The sequence below is a fragment of the Cydia strobilella genome, chromosome 21 (genome assembly GCF_947568885.1).
Source record: "Cydia strobilella chromosome 21, ilCydStro3.1, whole genome shotgun sequence".
Taxonomy (NCBI): domain Eukaryota; kingdom Metazoa; phylum Arthropoda; class Insecta; order Lepidoptera; family Tortricidae; genus Cydia; species Cydia strobilella.
This window is the reverse complement of record NC_086061.1, coordinates 3,204,176-3,229,280: the sequence shown is the minus strand read 5'-3', so window position 1 is coordinate 3,229,280 and position 25,105 is coordinate 3,204,176. Positions and strand designations below refer to the sequence as shown.

General features: G+C 40.0%; 1 protein-coding gene and 1 long non-coding RNA gene across 2 annotated transcripts in view; one reads left to right on the top strand and one right to left on the bottom strand.

Moving 5' to 3' along the window:
• Window positions 1-25,105, top strand: part of LOC134751181 (uncharacterized) — a 456,797-nt gene that overhangs the window by 24,137 nt on the left and 407,555 nt on the right. The window lies entirely within an intron of this gene.
• LOC134751169 (uncharacterized) overlaps window positions 1-25,105 on the bottom strand; it is a 185,907-nt gene that overhangs the window by 116,546 nt on the left and 44,256 nt on the right. Inside the window, exon 3 of the mRNA XM_063686541.1 lies at window positions 10,142-10,349. Within this exon, the coding sequence (XP_063542611.1) occupies window positions 10,142-10,349 (208 nt within the window). The remainder of the gene's footprint in view (window positions 1-10,141; window positions 10,350-25,105) is intronic.

Below are 25,105 nucleotides of genomic sequence, written 5' to 3'. Positions count from 1 at the left end.
ACATTAAAATGATCGATGTATCTTGGAAAAAAGCTACTTGATATTTTCAATATTTCTTGTCGCAAGAGATTTTGTAATTTACTCTGAAGCTATAACGACAAATATATACAAAAAGACCGACACCCTGATTGTAGGGGATTTTATTTTAAAGGATAATATTTTAGTCCACTGCCGTCTACATTTTGAATTTTCTTGAAGCACATTCTTCGGCAATTCGTCCAGATTGAGTGGCTACCCAGTAGCCCAGTGCCAATCAGTGCCCACAGTAGTAATCTGAGACACATTTGCAGATTAGTTAGATATGTGTCTACTTTTTTAAACTGCTCGTGCTCGCTGATACACTCCAAATTACATGGATTTAAAACATAACATGCTAGTCTGGCGAATACTTAAAGTCAACAAAGAACTGTGATCTAATACACCCTTATTGTTAAATTTTAGAATGAGAATTTCCACACAATTAAATGTTTTACTAAATTTTAACATCAATAGGTCGCTTTGTCAACGGTTTCAGTAAAAAACACACACATGTCATCTTAACTTATTGTTACGCGGAGATATAAATATTAACTTGGAAGTCTAGATAAATAAAGGTGATTTGAATGTGAAAATAAGGTCACAGGAAACCTGTCTAGTTTCAATGAAATATAAAAAGAAATCTATTTGCAGGCAACTCTATTGGGTAAAGAAAAACGTCTCGTCACTTCACGGGATTCTCGGGAAAATTATACTATGTATGGTAAAGGTGATATATTACTAAATTTTCGATTAATAAAATTCAGAAAATTTCCTTCTTATGTTTCATACGAGGGTTGCTATTTATGTATCCGGAAACTCAGCCGGCCAGCTCCATTGCGTATCATGTAATCGCATCTTCAAAACCAAGTTTGGCTTCGCAAGCCACATTAGAGCGTTCCATGTTCCCCATTAAAAAACAGTTGGAGACGCCGTCGTCGGACATGGCGAGGAGGACATTATTAGAAAAGCAAAAAAAAATTAACAAAAATCTATAGTTATATACCTACGCTTTTATTGTTTTTATGTTTGTTTGCCAAGATGAACGATGTACTTTTTTATACGTTGAAACCACTTTACATACCACTTATTCCATTCTGATTTTGGTATTCAAAACGTGCATTATGAACGCAAAAACGGCTTGTTCACGATGTTTTCTTTTTTTAACAGCCAAATGTTCATGTAATAGCCTACAAATGTTCGTCATACTAATTGCCCAGAGACGCCTCTATCTCGCGATATGTACTATGAGTTCGCGCACAGCAGCTATATTTTGTGATACATAGGTAGCAACCCTCGTAGCATATCTTGTTACGGGAGGACTTTATTTATAAATAAGTCCAATTGAACTCTATGCCTGTGAAATACACCACATTCGGCGTATGAACTGTAATAACACCTTCTTCAGATCAGTTGACATCTCCAGTTTTTGAGAAGAGTGATGGATGAGTTGATGGCTCTTCACAAAAATCATTACAGATCAACTAATAACGTATGATGATTTTTACCGTAAGTTTCAAGTTAAATGTTTTTTTATGTCGTGGTTCTGATAAGTAGATGGCAATCGGTCTTAATAGACACCTATAAAGTTTTTAAAACTCTTTATTTACATACAAGATATATACAGTGGTACTACGTAAACGAAATTATTAAATTAATAACTAGCTTAAATCTAAAATAGTCCCTACAAGCATTGTACCAAGGATGCTGGCGGCATTTCCTCGCTGTATCGCAATGCTGATACGTTGTGCGAGGGAGCCGCCAGCTCTTCGGTCACCAGTTACATCAACCAGACGCTTCGCGATTTCTGCAAACAACTTGTGCGCGCTGGGACCCCATGGACCTAGAGTTTCAACTCCAAATACCTATAGAGTTGTATTTTTCCTGCCACGTGTTACGTCAAGTATGGCGCTCCTACGAGATATGTAATGCTGTTACTGCCAAGTAACTGCAAACTTAGCGTCTATACACTTCCGGAATCTTATCCTTGACTTTAGGTACCTACGTAAATTGAACAGTCACCTCCTTTGTCGCAAATTTCGTGATCCTCGACCCTCTCATTGTTTGAAACTAAAGTCAAACACATGCAAACTTGACGCGTGAAAATTCGCGTCATTGAGAACTTTAAATGACTTGTTAATTTTGAGATGCAATGTTAACGGATTTTCCGACATGAAAGATTATATAGGACGGATGACCCAAAACAACTGTAGGTGACTGTAGGTACCTATTTCTTTAAACAACAATCCTTAATTATTCATTAGAAATTTGCATTGGGTTAACCGTGAAAATAACATTATATCGGGTAAAGGCCCCTTAAGAAAGTCAATGACCTAACACGCTCTGCACCAAATTATAAATTTTGCAGTTAATTCAATCAAAAGGAGGAGGTAAACCATTCGATTGAATTCGGTAATTTTGGCATCAACGCATACGTATTTAATGAAAAACAGGGAGGGTGTGGAAACATCACGGAGTTGGTAAATATGTACGTTTATATTAATGCATAACCATTAAAACCCACCCCATAGTCCTGAATTCTTTAAAATCATAAATATTTACAAGCAGAAAAAATGCAAACTCGCCTGTCATAACAGTGCCACAAATCAATCGGTAACGTGACATGGCATTTTAAACGTTAACAAACACATAACAAGGCCTATTGTTCAGTGCGTGTTCCGCGTACGTTTACCTAAACATTGGGGAAAATTCTAAGACCGATCGCACAATGGATACGATTTTGTGTCGCAAGACTATGGTAGCTGGTAGCGTTTACATGTACTTGGTCCGTCCAGTGTAATCTTTGCCTATGATTATGTCGGCGGCTGATCGTAAATGATATACGCCAGCGAAACGTGAAAATCATTGTCTCGTTCTTTGAGTAGTCGGAGATTTCTGAAGCAAAGCAACCTAACGAACCTACGCTACCTCTCTTACCTATCTATTAGTTTAATGTGCCTACCATCAAAACATTACACAGGATCAGGATCTTTACGATCGGGCGGATTACGATGGGACGCCGACAATTACACGTCATTCACACAGAGTAAGAATACTGCACACTTGCATTAAACAGGCAGTTCAGTAATAATGTTGCATTCGTCAAATGCGGTCGTATATACGGCCAGATTGGTAGATCGTTTTGTATTCCGGCAAAAAGTTTATATATGTATAAGTGTTTAGGTATACAAAGTTGAAAGTGATTACGAAAACTAGATAACTTGCATTCATCTTCGGGCAAAGAAAACACCATTTTTAGAAACCGAGGAAGGGATGATCATGATTTGCCACCGCTGTACCTTCAGTTGTTTATAATTCATTTGCCTCGTCATTAACCCCCGACGCAAAAAGAGGGACAGATGAAGCGATTTCGATGTCGTATTTTTTTTAAGTGAAAGCGATTCCTTGCGGTTTTTAGCTATGTTTGATAGAAATCTATCCAGGAGTTTCAAGCTCTTTTCCAAAATGACGCAAGGCATTTTCGGCATAAAATGTTTTTTTTTGCATATAGCGTAGGGGTTTTTTTAAACGTTTAATTTAATAGTAATGTATCTGTCCTTGAAATTCGTACGAAAACGCATACGATGTGTGAACGACCTAACCTCGCGAATGGCAGACGTTGAGGGGGTATTTGAAATGCGGAGAGGATGCCCGTGTCAAATCGACGTCCGAATTATAATGGCCGTTAGACGCAGAACACTGAAGCGAGTTTAAAATAGAATTGTATAAAAATAAAGCTCTCGTATACCATAACTAAGGAAGCATGAAAGAGTTTCGTAAACGACGACGTTGGCTAGACGATGTTACTGATGAAATATCTGTGGCAGTGGTCTTTAAATTATACAAGACTAACAGGCACTGATAACGCGCGCCCCTACTGGAATTAAATACGTATAACTTAAACCAAATCGAATATATTAGTCTTAATCCGGCAATCACGGGGTTTAAAAGATAAATGCGCTCGTCCGTGCCGCGTGGGATGACGAACGAGACCCATTCGTCTTTCGCTAAGCGCCGCTCCGTCTCAGTTGCCACTGGGCTGAAGTATTACGGAAGTATAGAAATGCTTTACAGTTATATTTTATTGGAGCACGGCAAGTGTCTTCATCGTATAAGGCTATAAGGCAATGAAGCGTGCTGCAATACTGCACAACGTCGAGCTCAACACTAGAATTTTCTTTACTGAAAACCTTACTCTTGTTTATATGCTGACGATACACGAATATCGACATAACTACGTGTTATTTCATAAGTTTCAATTCCTTGATAGATAGCGTTCGTCTTACAGAAGATACGGATACACATTGTAATAATTATCAACGATTCGAGTGCTGATAACCGATGCTGTATAACATTGTACCAATAATGCAGAGACACGGTTACGAGTTGACGAGATTAGTGACATTGAAGCTCAATACAATGGGTGAATCTATGTCACCATTGTCTCTTTACCAATCATAGACAGTCTCTGAAATTTCTCTTCGATTGTCAGGTTGTGTATCGCATAAAAGATCTGAACCAGAGATAGGCCGAATATTCGGTAATTATTCGGTATTCGGCATATTTTTTAATGTTCGTATTGGACGTTCGTGTAGTTAGGTTCAAACTGCCGAATAAACAACATTTTTCTAAGGTCATTCGCAAGTTAGCGCGGATGCACTTCGCGATCAGGTATGAGACGTTTCCGTTTCTTTTCATAAACATTCCCGGTCGGTGGGGAGAAGGGTCAAAAACACGTTATGAATGCAGACCGCGGACCTGAAGGAACTTGTTTTCAGCGTTTTAGGCAGTTTTAGCCCAACCAAAAAAAACGGCCGAACTTACAGAAATCCAGTTCCCGGCGATAACTCCGCGAAAAATAAAACCTGCGTTGGAAATAAGAAAGCATCGAATAAAATGATAAATTCCCCTGGGATTCGTAGCGGAGAATTTTAAAAGACAAAGCTTTGTTGAGACAGATCCCTTTAAGCGTTCTTTGGAAACGTTATGTCTTTGTTAGCAATAATATTTGGCGAGGGAATCAAACATCTGTGGGGAATACCTATAAGGCCTACGCGCGCTCCTTGGAGGGTAGAGTAGAGCGGCCCTGGGTCTATAATCGCGTGTCTACATAACGCGATCTGTGAATTACAAAGATTTCACTTACTCTCTACCTATTTTAATCGATCTTTTTTATTTTCCGTCTGTCGACCGTTCAACTGGACAAAACTAACTAACACAAACAACGAGTTTCGTTTCTGAACAAAGTGGATATGAGTTGATATTTCCATTTTAACCCTTTCATCCAGTAAGCCTCATGTCCATCACGCGCCCCTAAAATGGAGTAAAAAGGTTATGTTCGTCAATCAGCCCTCAGGCCTGATGGGAGAGGGGTGTATTACGTTGCAGTAATCTAGGGGGCGATCAGGTTTCTTTCTGTTCGATGAGCCAGCGATTCGAACACGTCGATAGCCTTTGCGATTTACTAGCTGTCATCGCACCGTAGATACTAGGAAAACCGCAATTTCGGTGGTTAAACTTCATATTTACATGGTATCTCGCGGTTGGCGCTGCAATTCGGGTATGAAAAGTTACTGCTGTTTGGAAGTTTCAAATCTCTTGACTACGCCAAAAGGCAATCGTACGTATCTCCAGAACAGCGTTTTGGTTGCCACTCGGGGTGTATGACCTCAATAACTTTTTCAAACGGTTTAATTGGTATTGCGCGCTTAGTGGTGTATCCATATTACCATTTCAACTTGATATCCCGCGGTGTAGCAACCAAAATGCCAATCACTGGTAACCACACATTACACTGGATGGCCAAAGCGTTCGACTCTCACGAGCCCTGTGAGCAATTGATATGACTTCCCTGGTCGACAATATACGAAGGCCGTAGCTCCGTTACTTCGGACGAAATCTCGCGTGACACAAAGGAAAGGGATTATATCGGAAAATGTTTGACAAGACCAGGCTCGTGTAGGATTACGGGATCATGTATTCTATTCCTGTCCTATCGTTCGTTGTGGGCAACGAGGAAAAAGGTTTGTCGAAGTGGTACGCCAGCGAACCTATTGCGATTTAACTGAAAAAACTAGTAAAACTATGAAAGGTCATTCAGTATACTGTCAAAGAGGCCAATTCAATCTTACAGTGAGACATCAAAACGATATATAAATTATGTCAGCCATCCGTGCGTCTCGCTCGCGCCAATACATGTACGCCTGTACGGATAAGTACGAGCGCAATGCACGTGCGACTGATATTATTTAGACATCATTTTGATGTCACAATTTAAGTTTAAATTGGCCTCAAATTAATACAATACTGAGTTCAAATTTACAAGCTCTTTTTCGTTCTCTTGGGTACCTCGAAACTGAGTGAAAACATAATACATAATTGCTAATTACCAATACCTACATATTTATTGTAAATAGGGTCGCATCGATAATTTTACCCTTGACTGTACCCAAATAAACCTTGTAAAGGCAAACGTAATTGTTCCATAAACAAAGCCGAGTTTACTCAGGGTGTTGTGTAGGAAACTCGGAAACGGAACGATTATCCCCCTCATTGGATTCGGTTTCTTAGCCGAATTGCTCGGAAAGTTGTCAAGTTACATGTAACATAAAACTGGCATGGATGGAAGGATTGGAAGGATAACCTTCTCTACTTGCCTAATTTTATGGCTTTGTTGCAAGAAAGTTAATTAAGTGATTACCACAAGCAATCATCATCATATTTAACCTATTCGTGACCTAATTTTCTTCAATGAAAAGCTCTCTTAAACCTCAGTCATGCTTTTTCTCTGTCGTAAAACGTACAACTGTGATTCGAGTCGCTAATTAAATTGGGCTATATAGTCCGGTCCGGTCCAATTAAATCTGTATATGTTTTGATAGTCAGCGCTTCCTCTGTACGTCAGTATTTTACTAGCACTGTATCTACATAGTGGTATCAAGTCCGTCCATTTGTTTCCATCACCGGGGATAGCTCGCAAAAACAGTGCATCTCAGTACGTTTACGTTATTGGCACGACAGTGTACATTTGCGTTTGTAGTTGTACAGTACAGTAAGCAGAAATCGAGCAGTAACATGTTCGAAATTCGGAATTAGCCTTAACGCGACGATACAGACGGACGATAAAATCACACAGGGGATGTACTGGATATTTACGTCCACTGAGATTAATACCCTGAGGATCTAATAACACATGTACGGTACAATATAATAAATAACCTGGAAGTTCCACTTAGTTGATTCTAGTGGATTGTAGTGGATATTTTGTCGGAGGTGGTATTAACATTAGTGATATTAAAAACTTGATACAGCTTAATAGACATAGACATGGTATAAGATCAGATCGGGTGGTAATCGGACGGTATATGCAACTGTCTAATTGCTATCGCCGTCTGAACATTTTTTTCGAACAGCGTTTTCATAGATCGAGAATTTCTTTAACACAGTTACTACTACTGCTAACTGTACACTACCATTGAAATGGCAACATTGTTGCAACCGTTTTATAGAGACGATCGTAAATCCAGCTTCGATCCCACAATCGCTGGGGATGAGATAAAGACTTAAAGATACACGCAACGTGTCCCAACTTCGAGCTCATTAGAAAGTTTAGGTCTTAATTAAACTAAACTAAAGTTTAGGTCCCGTTTTTTTTGGGAGGAAACTAAATTGCATGCTTACACAATTTACATGTAACACATAACACAATACACATATAGCCGGGTCCACGCTCCACACAGAGCGACCATACGCGCGAGGCAATTTCCTCGCGCACAAAACGGCCAGTGTAGACGTGCCTCGCGTGCGCCGCGTCGGCCGAGGCACGTCTACACTGACTGTTACACGTGACTATAACAAGTAGTAGCCCTGCCAGTGTAAATTCACATATGCAACTTGGGTTTTGCGAACTTCCTTACGTCAGGATATAATAAAAGCCCGTAAATAAATAGCCTATTTGCTGACTTATGGCCAGTTCCACCAACCAGAATTAGAAGACTGATCAACGTCACTCAGCTGTGAACTATGAAACTTTGTATAGAATATCTTTCGCGAACGTTTTAACGGCGACAGACGGTTAGATGCAACCGACCCTTACAAGAAGACCCCAGCATCTGTAATCAACATCTCACATGGCAATACGGCGAGCCATATCACCACCGAGCATATTTCAGCAACATTGTACGGGCCGCGCAATCTCAGCCCACGCTGCGTCCGGCCGTTCGAATTTATTGTCGCTGGATACATTGATTCCTGTTCAAATATATCATTATGACAACAACGGTTGAGATGACAGGATAGTATTTAAGGGTACATGACAAAGTAACGTTGCGTGGGACTACTTGGAACTGTTTCGAGGTTTGAACTTTCTAAGTCACGTAAAAGTAAAACACAACTGGAGTGCTACAAGGAGGGCAGTAATCTTAGCAGCCTGATGGTGCAAAGAAGCTTCTGCTACAATTTTGAAAAATGCATCCTCGTTGTTCACTTTACCTCTGAGAGAGCTATAACACTTCTGTCTGACGTAAATGTAAAGAATACTCATACTCATACTCAATAATTTTCCAAAAGCAGCCGGGAGGGAAGTACGAACGGAAATTACAACCTCACAACTAACACGCTAATAGAAAGTTAACAATAGATAATTGAGAGAATAAAATGCCCTAATAAATAACCTCCTAGAAAATTATAGTGGTAGAGCTCAGCGACAGTTCAGAAAAGATTATATAGGCCAAGGAAATAAGCCTAAATAACAGTTAGTATCAGACAATGGCGGCTGGCACAATGGATAGCAATCAAACACAGGCGTTTTTCGTGCCGTGACACACATGTATTGTGCCACCATAATGCTTGATGACGTGCTCTATGCCGACTAAAATGTAATAAGACAATAGGGGTATATGCGTACATGGTGCCTTTTTGTGGGAGTCGGTGTCATGCGCTGCAAAAGGCAATCGCGTGCGAAAATTTAAATTTTTGCGGTGAGATATTATCGGATATATAAAAGTGATCGCGCTAGGTAGTCAAATCTATTCAAAATGCTATGTTGCAACTACAGATGTTACGGAGCTCCGGTTCCGGTTCCGTTAAGTCGGAACTTCCGATTGGTATTACACATCCGTTTCGGTTCCGGTTCTGTTGGGCGAACATGAGCGACGTACATAAAAAAAAGCAGGTTTATACTTTATACCTGTCATTTGCTCATCTCCCCGCTTGCCACGTGCTGCACTAATTAGTTGTGTTATTTTAAATACTAAAATTTTAATACCTATTCGTATGTGTTGTGTTGTGTAATGTATACTACTGACAGTACCGACTCAGGTTCCGATTCTGGTTCAGGTTCCATTTTCGGTTCCGATTCCGGTTCCGATAAACTAAAATTAAAACATCTGGTTCCGCTTTCGGTTCCGATAAAACCATATCCGTTACATCCCTGGTTGCAACGCATGAACGCACCACATACAAGCGGGGCTATTCAAATTGCGTGTGTGTAATGTCATTTCTAAATTAAAATATGTTTAATATTATCATTTCATAATCAGCACATTTGGCAAAGCTTCACAGACTGGCACAATAATGGGCACAATAAGAACATTAAATTTAACAAACGAGTTACTCATGAAAATGGCATTAGGAAGTAAATCCGCAAGCTCTAAGCAATGCGAAACATTTAATGACGCAAAAATCTTGTACCCATTTCTGTCAAATCGAAGTGAATAACGACTCTGAGAGCTTTAAACAGAGCCCAAAATGACACGAACATGCTTGTAGGGTACTAAATTTCGTGCTGGTACAATGAGTCGTATATGTACGTCGATGAAACAACGTGCCAAGTTATGGTGGCAGACCGAACTGGGGCAGCGATAATTTCGGGTATTTCCTAGTCACTAATACCTAGTGTTTGCACTGTGTCGGTAGGGAATTTTACAAGTGAGATAGTTGCCAAAAGAATGGCGAAGACTATTGAAAGTCCTGAATTTATTTTAAGTTCAGTTAACTAGAGATGTCAGCCTGTACTGTACCGGTTTACAGTTGGACGAAGGCCTCTCCCATGGCACGCCACTGAGCTCGATCTTCAGCACACCTCCTTCACTCCCAACTGACAGGATTATGCTACATAATAACTCACCGATGAACGGTTTCCCGTCGAGCCTCTTCATCCAATAGAACCGCTGGCTGTGCGGCTTATTCTCGCGGTCGTACTGCTCCCACTGCTGGCGCAGGAAGGTGTAGCAGACGCAGCAGCAGCGCACGGTGCCCTCCTCGTCGCTGCTCTCGCTCCGATAGCCGGTTGGAGGCGCGTGGGCGCCGAGGAATGGGAAGTATGGCTCGGTACTCTGTAACAAAGGTGGAGATTGAGATTGTTGTTGGGGACAGTCATGTTTGTGTCTTGTAACGACCGCAATACACTTATCTGAATATTTGTACTAGCAGATCTACTGTTTACTGTCTTGCTGTTAATATGCGCGCTATGTATCACCTTCCGCTGGCTCAAGAGAAAAATCAAACCTGTATTGTTGATTTTATTTGGAGACCCGTAGGATTGCGTGTTCATTGTCTTAAATTAGAAAAGGCGGTGGAAATTACGTTCTCCAATAACCTCGCTTTTGCTTAATTAATGTATTAACATCAAATTATCGCACTTAAACTATCGTGAGACATATTTCAAAATATTTATCAGTACGGTACGGTGAGTGCACGACGTACAACCGCCGCGGACACTCGTGCCTGAGGATGCATTCCCAAAGAATCATGTCGCCAAAAGCGACTAAAAATAATAGTGAGTAAAAACCGTACTGATAAATATTTTGAACATCAAATTATGTGAAACTACACAAAAGAACTGAACGATTACGAAAAACCCAATTACTTTAGAGACTCTTTATACCTATAAGCCTATAAATTGCGACAATTACTGTAAATTGTCGAATATCTCGCTGAAACCGCTTCACGGGGCATTAACCACCCAAGGCACCTCATTAGCTGGTATCAGTCAAACTTTAAGGGCAGTAGCGGTAAAAGTTGACTAACGGCCCGGGTGACTCATGCGACAGGTTTGTACACCCATAAACGAAGCCGTTGTCATATAAGCAATGTCCATAAAATCGTCGGACGGCTTTATCGGACGAGTTAGTAATGTTAGTGTCCGGCAGAAACTGGTCATACGCGGCGATTAGTCAGTTTGCAAACTAATTTGCAATGTAGGTATATGACGAGATGCGTTTCTCCCTATCTTATGCTAATCCTATCAGATGAACCAAGCAGTTCTAATTAAATAGGTACATATAAATCGAAGAGTAGTGTAGTACTTAAGTGGCTTATACTAAAAAAGCGGCGATGCCTTCCGCTTAATAAATTAGGTCATAGACTGGTTCACAAGAGCCGGCGAGTGAATTTTTACTGAACTGTCAAAATTGTCACATAAGATTTCGTTAATCAATCTACACTGACTGTGGTAAACTTCGTATTGTAAAAATACTGCACATAAAACTGAGGTATTCAGTTTAAAGATGTCATAATTTACATCATATAGAAACCGAAAATATAACACGGCATTATGAGAAACAGGAGAATTAGAGAAACAGGGACCCTACAAAAAACGCCCTTCGTTGAATGGGGTAGAGCGAATAACAGAAACACTAGCATAAACATAAACACGATCAATTATGGGGCTACGCGCATAAAGCTGCGTGTACGTGCACGCAAAGAATATTCAATATTTTCAATATTTTTATTTCGAATAAAAAATCCATATTATTATAAAGACACAAAATAAATAATTTTTAAGAAAAAAAAAACCGACTTCAATGGGGGATGCCGCTGAAAGTTCACTTATTGTTGATGGTGCACTCTTAGATTCCAGACAATGAAATGAAAAAGACAGCATCTTTTGCCTAATTATGTAGAAAAGGAGGTAAAACCACCCATTTTTCTAGTAGCATTTCGTTTTTGTAAGGGTCGCAGTTCTAACCTAACCTAACCTACTTTTCTGATAGCATTTCGTTTCTGTAATGGTCACAGCTCTAACCTAACCTAACCTACTTTTCTGATAGCAGTTCTGTTCTGTGCGAATCGCAGTTCAAAACCCACCCACCCACCTAACCCACTTTTCTAGTAGCATTTCCGGGTCCGGGTCTGGGTCCGGATCCGATTTCGGGTCCGTGTCCGGCTGTCCGGGTCCAAGTTTGGGTCAGAGTTCGATCCGGGTCCGGGTCCGAGTCCGTGTCCAGGTTTGGGTCTGGGTCCATAAGGAAGAGAACAAATCGCCAAACGTGAACTATGTGTCATTGAAGAGTTCCATTCTGATCATCATCAGCAGTTCCACTTCAACAAATGTCACTTTTTAAAATGGAAATCCTGGATTTGTTGATAAAAATACAAAAATCACTATATGTATGCCTTTCACATTTGAGGAGTTCCCTCGATTCCTCATGGATCCCATCATCAGAACTCGAGCTTGACAAAAATGTTTCTTGAAAACCTAACTTGCTTAACAAACATAACGAAGAGGACAAATCGCCAAACGTGAACTATGCGTCATTGAAGAGTTTCGTTCTGATCATCATCAGCAGTTCCACTTCATCAAATGTCACTTTTTTAAATGTAAGTGCTTGATTTGTTGATGAAAATAGTAAAATCACTATATGTATGCCTTTAACATTTGAGGAGTTCCTTCGATTCCTCATGGATCCCATCATCAGAACTGCTTTTTGACAAAAACGGGACCAATCTGTATGTATATACTTACAATCAAAAAAAGAATTTTCAAAATCGGTTCAGAAATGACGGAGTTATGGAGTAACAAACATAAAATAAAATAAAACACAACCGAATTGAGAACCTCCGCCTTTGAAATCTTGAAGTCGGTTAAAAAGTATCATGAAATACAAGAATTATCACCATGACGTCCATGACATAAAATGAACATAAAGACCAAGGGTGACAATTTGTTTCATATACAAACAGTGAAAAGCAATAGTAACTAACATTGCGCGAAAAGAGGGAGCTACATGGAAATACTAAGAAGAACGCAATACTCTGTATAACAACGACGGACGGAAGATGATTACTTAACATAGCTTGTCTGAAATGTATTTACCTATGTTCCACAAACACTTGTACCTTGCAGAAGGCACTCACCACGGAAATACTAAGAAAGCAATACTCCGCAAAACAACGACGAGTACATTCACATGGTTTACTAGTCTGCAATGTATTCTATGTTCCCCAAACCTTGCAGAAGGGACTGAACACATGTCACTCACACATTATACCTATGTTCCACAAACACTTGTACCTTGCAGAAGAGACTCAACATACACAGCACTCACCACGGAAATACTAAGAAAGCAATACTCCGCAAAACAACGACGAGTACATTCACATGGTTTACTAGTCTGCAATGTATTCTATGTTCCCCAAACCTTGCAGAAGGGACTGAACACATGTCACTCACACATTATACCTATGTTCCACAAACACTTGTACCTTGCAGAAGAGACTCAACATACACAGCACTCACCACGGAAATACTAAGAAAGCAATACTCCGCAAAACAATGACGAGTACATTCACATGGTTTACTATTGTCTGAAATGTATTATATGTTCCACAAACCTTGCAGAAGGGACTGAAGACATATCACTTACACATTATTCTAATGCGCTTACAATTCTACAAAATCGAATAAGAAGCACTCGTAATTATCGACTGACACGTACGTCAGATACTGAATACATTCATCCACTCGGCCGAGACAATTGGAAAAAGAACAGACCATTGCCCCAGCAGGCTAAAATAAAATAACACGAAACACGATCCGCTCGCACGTCTACACCCAGCATTACTCGAGCAGCCATATAAATGGCACAGTCCAATTTGGGATTCGAAATGGCGAGTTCTTGTTTCACATCTACAGCGGGGCTACCTTAAAACGTGCCGAATTATGAATCATTTGTTAAACTTTCCAGTGGAGGCAGAACGGGAAAACTGAAAATGTATTTACTTTGTTTCGCAAAAATTTGCACGTTTAGAGTCAGCACGGAAAGAGAAGAGGCGTGAAATGTATAGGGCCCAATACATTCCACGCCTCTACTCTTTCCGAACAGACTACAAGCGTGAATCTAGGGTTCTGAAGAAAATAACGACATGACTTGTTAATTTGTACGAAATAAGAGAAAGCTAATATCAGTATAGATAGATACAGTATTCTCTATTGGTATAGGCATGGGCACGAGACGAGAGTTGAAGTCACGCACACAACAACAAAATCATATTGTAATGAAGGCGAGATTATGAAATTAGTACTCTTTTTTCAGTTCCGATAGCAAGTTGAACCGCCAGGCGCCAGCTACTAAATATGGACCAAAAGGTATTTATTTTCCACACTTTTATTTAGCTTCACTGCGTATATACCTACCTATCTACATTGTATAGTGCTTCAAATATTGGAACCACAAAATCGGACTACTCTGAAAAAAGGTATGCGTGGTCATACATAAAACCCCGCCCAAGTGCGAGTCGTACTCACGCACGCAGGTTCTGTACGATTACGCAAAAAACGGCAAAAAAAAATCACGTTTGTTGTATGGGACCCACTTAAATATTTATTTTATTTTGTTTTTAGTATTTGTTGTTATAGCGGTAACAGAAATACAACATCTGTAAAAATTTCAACTGTCTAGCTATCATAACTATTGGAAACAACAACCTGACATGTCGAACGTATCGCCATAATATGACAATGACACCTGTCTAACGCGTTCCACTAGGTCGTTTCAACTACAGTCGCTAAAGGGACAAGATAATCAAGATAAGTGCAGGTATTAAAGACACCGACCGTACCAGGAACACTGCCAACCTGATCGAGGTCCTGTACCGGCATTATCATAATCCAAGGGGGCCATGAGAAAACTTTATGGGAAAATTCTTTGCGTTAATTTAATGGCTTTCTACGAAGCGGTGACGTTATGGTGTTTTTCGTCTGGGAACCGGCGTTACTGATGCATTGATCCCACGGTGCACATCTTTACATATAGAACAGTTCCGTGAACAATTGAGTTATTGACTAACAACAGTGGCAACTGATAGGCTTAACTGCTGAGATGGGACCGACAACTTGGGAGATTTCTTCGTAATAGTTGGTATGGTAGAGAGTTAACCAAAGAAATCGTCCATCTCGCCTCTCATTTAACGGACGCTTGGAGAGATTACTTAGTTATATGAATACTCTGCTTATATCACATCAGGGCATGCCGTAGAAATATAGGGAATAGACATTCAAATACGGGTAAACAAACTAAATAACAAAATAACATACACTCGAAAATTGTTACCCGACGGCCAAACATTTTCTATAAGGATGCTCGTGAAGTTGACCACCCCATTTCGTTTGCCCGCAAATGGCATATCTATATCGTTAGTTCATCGTTAGTTCACGTTTGTTCAGTAGGTAAAATCGTTAGGACCCGATTCCAAAGTCGATTTTTTAAAAAAAAAAAAGGGGGTGGCTGTCTTCACGCTAGCCACCCCAAACCACTTTTTGTTAGTTTTTTTGGTCTAGATAGCAAGATATTCGTTAGTTCATGATTGTTCAGGCATTGGAATCGTTAGGACCCGATTCCTTCATTTTTTATTTTTTTTTAAAGTGGGGTGGCTGTCTTCACGCTAACCACCCCACCCAGAAATCAGTCAAACTAACCATGTGAATCCATCGGGCGACGTTAGTTCACGTTTGTTCAGGCATTAAAATCGTTAGGATCTCAATAGATTTGCTATAAAAAAATAAAATCAAAAAATTCATATTGGCCGGCCGAGATAGTTCAGCAGGGGGGGCGTAACAAGCAATCGACACAGATACTAACGATTCTATGCCCTAAATAAGCATCTATAGACGATATATAACCGATACAGTACGGTAACTTGCGGGTATTCAGAACAGATTAAAAGATTTTCGTGGTTTTATATTTTTTTTATTCTATGGTGGTGGCTGTCTTCACGCTAGCCACCCCAAACCACTTTTTGTTAGTTTTTTTGGTCTAGATAGCAAGATATTCGTTAGTTCATGATTGTTCAGGCATTGGAATCGTTAGGACCCGATTCCTTCATTTTTTTTTTTTTTTAAGTGGGGTGGCTGTCTTCACGCTAACCACCCCACCCAGAAATCAGTCAAACTAACCATGTGAATCCATCGGGCGACGTTGGTTCACGTTTGTTCAGGCATTAAAATCGTTAGGATCTCAATAGATTTGCTATAAAAAAATAAAATCAAAAAATTCATATTGGCCGGCCGAGATAGTTCAGCAGGGGGGGCGTAACAAGTATATGCCCTAAATAAGCATCTATAGACGATATACAACCGATACAGTACGGTAACTTGCGGGTATTCAGAACAGATTAAAAGATTTTCGTGGTTTTATATTTTTTTTATTCTATGGTGGTGGCTGACTTCACGCTAGCCACCCCAAACCATTTATTGTTAGTTTTTTTTGGTCTAGATAGCAAGATATTCGTTAGTTCATGATTGTTCAAGCATTGAAATCGTTAGGACCCGATTCCTTCATTTTTTTTTAAAGTGGGGTGGCTGTCTTCACGCTAACCACCCCACCCCGAAATCAGTCAAACTAACTATGTGAATCCATCGGGCGACGTTAGTTCACGTTTGTTCAGACATTAAAATCGTTAGGATCTCAATAGATAAAAACATAAAATCGAAAAATTCATATTGGCCGGCCGAGATAGTTCAGTAGGGAGGGTGTAACAAGCAATCGACACAGATACTAACGATTCTAAGCCCTACATAAGCCCGATATAACACCGACACAGTACAGTAATTTGGCGGCATTAAATAAGGTTAGACAGGCAATAATAAAATGCAAAAACTTTAACTTATGCTCCTAAGTCGACGGCTGAAAAAAATACTCAGAATCGGGTCCTTACGATGCCACTTGCAGAATAACATCATCAGACTATGCTAATTCACGATAGGTAGGTCATTTGCGGGCGATCAAAACAAATTTGCCGAAAAAAAAAAACTTGAAAATTTTAATAACCCAACTTATGCTCCTAAGTCGACGGCTGAAAAAAATACTCAGAATCGGGTCCTTACGATGTCACTTGCAGAATAACATCAGCCGACCATGCTGATTCAAGATAGGTAGGTCATTTGCGGGCGATCATAGCAGATTTTGCGAAAAAAAATAAAACTTGAAAATTTGAATAACCCAACTTATGCTCCTAAGTCGACGGCTGAAAAAAATACTCAGAATCGGGTCCTTACGATGCCACTTGCAGAATAACATGACCAGACCATGCTAATTCAAGATAGGTAGGTCATTTACGGGCGATCAATGCAGATTTTGCGGAAAAAAATAAAACTTGAAAATTTGAATAACCCAACTTATGCTCCTAAGTCAACGGCTGAAAAAAATACTCAGAATCGGGTCCTTACGATGCCACTTGCAAAATAACATCAGCCGACCATGCTGATTCAAGATAGGTAGGTCATTTGCGGGCTATCAAAGCAGATTTTGCGGAAAAAAATAAAACTTGAAAATTTGAATAACCCAACTTATGCTCTTAAGTCGACGGCTGAAAAAAAAAACTCAGAATCGGGTCCTTACGTTGCCACTTGCAGAATAACATGAGCAGATCATGCTGATTCAAGATAGGTAGGTCATTTGCGGGCGATCAATGCAGATTTTGCGGAAAAAAATAAAACTTAAATACTCGTATTTTAATAACCCAACTTATGCTCCTACGTAGACGGCTGAAAAAAATACTCAGAATCGGGTCCTTACGATGCCACTTGCAGAATAACATCAGCCGACCATGCTGATTCAAGATAGGTAGGTCATTTGCGGGCAATCAAAGCAGATTTTGCGGAAAAAATAAAACTTTTAAATTTGAATAACCCAACTTATGCTCCTAAGTAGACGGCCGAAAAAAATACTCAGAATCGGGTCTTTACGATGCCACTTGCAGAATAACATCAGCCGACCATGCTGAATTAAGAAAGGTAGGTCATTTGCGGGCGATCAATGCAGATTTTGCGGAAAAAAATAAAACAAATACTCGTATTTGAATAACCCAACTTATGCTCCTAAGTCGACGGCTGAAAAAAATACTCAGAATCGGGTCCTTACGATGCCACTTGCAGAATAACATCAGCAGACCATGCTGATTCAAGATAGGTAGGTCATTTGTGGGCGATCAAAACACATTTTCCGGAAAAAAATAAAACTTGAAGATTTAAATAACCTAACTTAAGCTTTTAAGTCGACGGTTGAAAAAAATACTCAGAATCGGGTCCTTACGATGCCACTTGCAGAATAACATCAGCCGACCATACTGATTCAAGATAGGTAGGTCATTTGCGGGCCGCTCAAAGCAGATTTTGCGGAAAAAAATAAAACTTGAAAATTTGAATAACCCAACTTATGCTCCTAAGTAGACGGCTGAAAAAAATTGGCTGGAGTTTATCGGTTTGAGTTACTGGAGGTTTCTTATGGAGGCTAATGGATGAGCTGTAGGGGTTGTTGTGGAGGCTCGTCGGGGACCACATGGTTCCCACCTCAGTACTCATCGGATGAGGTTGAGAAGAGTATACCTATGAGATGCGGGATGCACGATGAGTTCTCTTGTCGAGATTCAGTTGTGCCGCGCATCCACTGATACAAGCCACGGGACTTGGGGCCCTTCTAATCTCCCTGAGAGTGTTGAGGTTACATTCATAACAAGAGAATAGAGGTATGAGATTGAGAGCAGATGGAATTGTGCGCCCATCGAGTGTTGATTCCTGGTCAGTGCAATAGCTATTTTATACTGTGCTTTGTATACATAGAGATCCATGTAGCGAGGTTATCATTACATCCCCCTTGGAGTAAAACTCCGCTACAACTTTGCTGAAGGGTACAAGAAATGAATTTCAACGGCGACTAATTTTGTGTAGCCGGAACGAGGGGGCTCATTTCAAACAATTTATCAGTTAAATAATTTAAGTGTAACAAATTGATAGTAAAATAAAATTAATGTTAGATTTAACGATCATTTTTATTTTTAAGACCAAATGTTGGTTAGAGAAATTTTATCCTGAATAATAATACTATCGATTAGTATAATAAAATAGGGAGTGTTTGTTTTTTTTATTTTAGTTGGTTCGAGTCCCGTGCGAGGCAAGCGAGTTTAAAAAAATCTTTGAATGCAGTTTTGTTTCTTTTTAAAAATAAAGGAATGTCTCCTTTAAGTAAAATGAGCCAGCTTAAGGATTTAAGGTAGTTTCCCTCCAGGGCCCGACTTATCTTTCCACGCTGTATAATGATTTCAAATAAAAAAATAAAAATAGCGTCAAATACATCATGCCCAGAGCCCAGTCCATCATCTGATTAAATGTATTGCTGCAGGCGACTTTGACTTATAAATAGTTTTCTTACGGAGTAGTTGTATTTTGTACTAAGCATGATATCTTAAGCTGCATTATCAGCAACTGACCAGCAAGATCAGTGCGCTTTTTTCTGGAAATTATTTTTCATGGTTGCCTCCACTGGGTATAGGTGAAAAAAAATCTGTTGTTACCACTGTTACCAATTTGGTGGTACCTAGTGGGAATAATCATTTGAAACCCCATCACTGATTGATCTTCCTATGCCACCAATCAAAAATTGTTAGTGACAAGAAAGGGCTGTTTCCGTTAAAACTTCTTTGTTCTTTACTATACTATGCCAAGTCTTGAAATAAACAGGTTGCAGGCGTCCATAGGCTACGGTGACTGCTTGCCATCAGGCGGGCCGTATGCTTGTTTGCCACCGACGTAGTATAAAAAAATAACACCAAAACTTGTCACTACGCATTTTGTACTGATTATTATCAAAATATATTGAGACATTAAGTAGTATGATAGGCAATTTATAATAATTATTATAACATAACAAAAGTATATCCGACCCGGGTATGTCCTTAAACTACGTCCAAAAGAGAGGTATGGGCACTGTGAATAACATCTCGCTTTGTGTGGTAGGGCACAGGACAGCGGATGTCATTCCAGATCTAGAGCAGAGCCCAACTGGGGAGGTACCTCCACCTTACAGAAAACCGCAGCCAAATAACACTAGACCCTACTAATAGTGTTGTGTTCCTGCCGGTGAGTAAGGTTGCCAGAGCTCGAGGGAGAGGAGTGTTAGGGTCGGCAACGCGCATGTAACTCCTCTGGAGTTGCAGGCGTACATAGGCTATGGAGACTGCTTAACATCAGGCGGGCCGTATGCTTGTTTGCCACCGACGTAGTATAAAAAAAAGTCAATGTAATATCGCACATATTTGGCACTAGTTGTAGTTCATTTTGATCTTAAATTGTACATTGTATTTTTAACCTATGTTGACAGTGTATATGATCAGTAAATTCAGTACCTATAAATAAATCTATATGTTTCGCTATATTTATAATTCTATATCCTCCTATTGTCAGTAGGCAGGAGGGTTGTTATCTAAAAGGTATGCTATCAGTGCCGGATAAACCAGTGATCAAATAAAGCAGTTGCTTGGGGCTTTATGTATAGAAGGCACCAACATTTCAGGGAATTGGAGAGAGGAGCAAACTGTGGTGCGCAGATGATTAGAACTTATCATCTTCCTCGCGTTATCCCGCCATTTTGCCACGGCTCATGGGAGCCTGGGGTCCGCTTGACAACTAATCCTAAGAATTGACGTAGGCACTAGTTTTTACGAAAGCGACTGCCATCTGACCTTCCAACCCAGAGGGGGAACTAGGCCTTGTTAGGATTAGTCCGGTTTCCTCCCGATGTGTTCCTTCAGCGAAAAGCGACTGGTAAATATCAAATGATATTTCGTACATAAGTTCTGAAAAACTCATTGGTACGAGCCGAGATTGAACCCGCGACCTCCGGATTGAAATTGCAGATGATTAGGACTAAAGGCATAAAAAAATTAAATGTATTGAATGATAAATAAAGTGAAACAAAATAGGTAAATAACTAATTATGTTCTATTGTCATAATTAGAATTTTTTTTTTTAGTACTACAATAAAATTATAGAATAATAAACACTTGTCACTTTAAGTAAGTTAAATCTTGCAAGCAGATCTTGTCAGTAGAAAAAGGCGGCAAATTTTAAAAATGTAGGCGCGAATTGATATCGTACCAAAGAAAATTTGAATTTCGCGCCTTTTTCTACTGACAAGATTTGCTTGAACAACTATATGTTAAAATTGGAAATTGTACCAAAATATATATCGCTCTCTGTTTAGCACCTACATTATTATTATTATTACTATATACGAATGCACAGGCAGCTTAAAATAGCTGATACGTGCATATCAATGTCCTGCACTTGTGTTTTGTCCATTCGTAAAATGTTTGTAGAGTCTGTTTTTAAAGGAGTTCACTGAAGGCGCACTGATTACGGATTCGGGCAAACTGTTCCACACTTTCACTACACGGTTAGACAGGAAGTGTCGTCTTAGGTTGCTACTACTCTGCGTCCGTGCCAGCTTCAGAGAATGTCCTCTCAGTCTGTCATTCATATTCCGAGTGAAAATGTCACTTAACCCGGGTACGTTGTAGTGTCCTGTGAGTATTTTGTATGTTTCTATTAAGTCACCACGTTGCCTTCGCTGCTCCAAGGTTGTCACTGTTGTCAGGCCCAATTCCTTTAACCTATCTTCGTAAGATCGGTTGCGAAGAGATGCGCGCCAATTTTGTTGCTCTTCTTTGGACTCTTTCAATAAGGTTGATGTCCTTTCGGAAATATGGATTCCAAATTTGGAACGCATATTCCAATAAGGATCTTACAACCCGGTCACAATATCTGTGCACCTGACCTCGTGACGTCATATCGGCGGTCTGGGTACGGTGTGAAAAAAAGTTTTTTCGAGAAATGTGGAGGTGTAGCGGCAACGAAGATGCTAACCGTACTGTCGCACCGGGGAGTGCGCGGAGAGGTGACAGGGGAAGCGGGAGAGGCGCCACATTCCAGCGAGGTGCACAGATATTGTGACCGGGTTGTACGTATGTTTTATAGAGTTTAATTAAAATATTCTTTTCCCCTCACTAGCTCGGAAAGTTGTCTTTTATCCTTTAAAACTAGCAGGGAAAAACGCATTTTATCCACTAGTGGGGAAAGTAATTTGACCTTGGATGGAGCGTGTTTAAGTAGCTTGACAGATAACAAAACGTAAAACGCTCATAATAATGATTCGTTTGATATTAATTATCATTAAACAAATGGTTTGAGAATCTAATAAAAAATACTAAATTTAGCTTTATTTAATGATTTTATGTCATAGACCTTAAAGTTCCATAAGAAACGTTTGTTTTTTAATAATGATGTTAAATATAATTCTGAACGCACAAGTTGAGTCAATGCAATTTCAAAACGCATCATTGACTTTTCATACGTCAGAATTTCAACATTGTCAACAAACTTTTTACTTACAAACTTCTCACGTAAAATACAGAATTTCCAGTTTTTTGTTATAATATCGTAAAAAAAATAGTGATTCCAGTGACGAAGATGATCTAACGCCTGTGGATGTTGTACTTTCCTCGCTATGGTGAGGGGAAAAGTTTTGTGTTACACACGGGTGCAAATGTATTTTACTTCTCGTGTGTTGAAACACTCGCTACGCTCAGGATTCTATTTTAGAACCACTCGCTACGCTCGTGGTTCAACTATAGAATCATTTCGCTTGCTCGTGTATCAATTCCACACTCGCGGGTAAAATACAACTTTGCACCCTTGTATAACAAATAACTATATCCATATAACGGAAAGCTTTCTTAATCATATATAAAACAGTTAGCCTTTTTGGTAAAACCCAAAATGTGTTCCTCCCAATGTTAAGTTATCAGCTATAACGACACCAAGATCTCGCTGGGAAGCAACACTGCAAATTGTGAGAGAAACGAAATATACAGACCGATACATCGCAATTCATCTGCAGATGCCTCGCGGAGCGAAGCCGCGAACGCGAGTGTGGTCGATTTCGCAGATCAGCGAACTCGACTCCACTCTCGCGTTCGCGGCTTCGCTCCGCGATTCGCCCACGAGTGTGGAGGGATCTTAAAAGATATCGGCAGATGCCGTATCTGTGATGGGCTTTATTTGTTACCCACCATAAACCATACTATGTGCACCATACTCCTACTGAAATATACATGTATCTTCAAGTATCTTTCAGTAGCTGTAGCAGAGAAAGCGTCTTCTAGTATAAGACTGTCCCGTTCGGTCCATTCCCCCCACCGCACATGTATAAAGCCCCCTCCACACACGAGTGGCTTAAGACTGTCTTGTACGAGCAAAGAGAATCCATGACTGATCCACTTATATACTAAGCCCCCTCCACACTCGTGCGGGAATCGGGGCGCGAAGCCGCGAACGCGAGTGTGGAGTCTAGTTCGCTAATCAGCAACTTATAACCTTCTTATTTTCTTTTAAAGCCTGGCAACCCTTATTTGTGACCGGATTTTTGCAGGCAACCCTATACCATTGTATTCGCAATAAAATTACCATTATTTTGATATACAATTCAAGCGTCAGACAGATGGGTGCAATTATCGATTTTAACTCACCCGTTTAAACACGGCAACCTCATAATAGTGACCGGAAAAACATAGGCAACCTAATTTATTCATGTTGTACAAGTTGTATACTTTCCATTGGAACTTATTTTGTTCGTCAGACAAATCGGTGAAATTTAAAGAAAAAAATATATTTTCAAAAATTTATTTAAAATAGCCTTGACCATATTTCTTTAGGCAACCCTATTTATTTATGTTCAGGAACATATTTTCTTTCATAAAATATAAGTTTCATCCGTCAGACGTATGGGTGAAGGTCGACCATATAAGCCGTATCTCCTACTAGTAGGACTTTCGGGATAAAATGTATCCTATGACACTCCCGTGATCAACACGAATCTAACGATACCTCATACATCAAAATCCATCAAGCCGTTTAGGCTACAGGAGGCCACTAAGAAACAGGCATACATACATACATACATACATACATACATACTTACATACACTCGAAAAACATTACCCTCCTCCTTTGGCAGTCGGGTAAAAACCGAATGACGTCATCCCGAATACAGCTAGTGCCTACGTATATTTAATTTGACTCGCCGCACACGGACAGAATATTCGGTTTCCGTACGGAATGACAGGTGTGAACGGGACGTCGCTATACACATGCATAATGGCTTGCAACTGTCATTCCGTACGGAAACCGATCGAAAATTCCGTATGTTTGCCCTGAGGCCAGGATTACACTTGTAAGTTTTACTTACGTAAGTAGGGGCAGGGGCACAGCTATACTACAGAATGAGATATGAATATCGTTATCTCATTCTAGCAAATAGCTTTGTCCCTACTTACGTAAGTAAAACTTACAAGTGTAATCCTGGCCTAAGGCCCCATCACACGAGGGCTTTTTCAACGCGCGTTAAACAAACGCTTGAAATTGCCCGCACGCTAAATTCGATTTAACTACCCAGGCTTAAAGTTGAAATCCAACAACGCTTCATAAAACGCGCTACCGCTATCACATCGCTACACATGTTTCCATTAGTGTCATTCAAACGCTTTTTTAACGCCCGTTCAAAAAGCGCTCGTGAGTATGAGACCTAACGCAAATAATCGAATGTGTGCGCTATGGTTACAAAATTCCGAATCTGTATTCCCAATGAGGGCTAACGCGTATGAATTCGCCGCTAGGGGCGCTAGTGTGGATGGTGGTCTTCGCCAAGTTCGAAATGTCAAATGTCACTTGTCACTTCAATGACACCCGTTTTGACGACCGGTCTGGCTTAGTGGGTAGTGACCCTGCCTGTGAAGCCGATGGTCCTGGGTTCGAATGCCGGTAATGGCATTTATTTGTGTGATGAGCACAGATATTTGTTCCTGAGTCATAGGTGTTTTCTATGTATTTAAGTATTTATATATTATATATATCGTTGTCTGAGTACCCATAACACAAGCCTCCTTGGGCTTACCGTGGGACTTTAGTCAATCTGTGTAAGAATGTCCTATAATATTTATTTATTTATTTATGACTTACAGCTGTTCTTTAGTCTTTTGG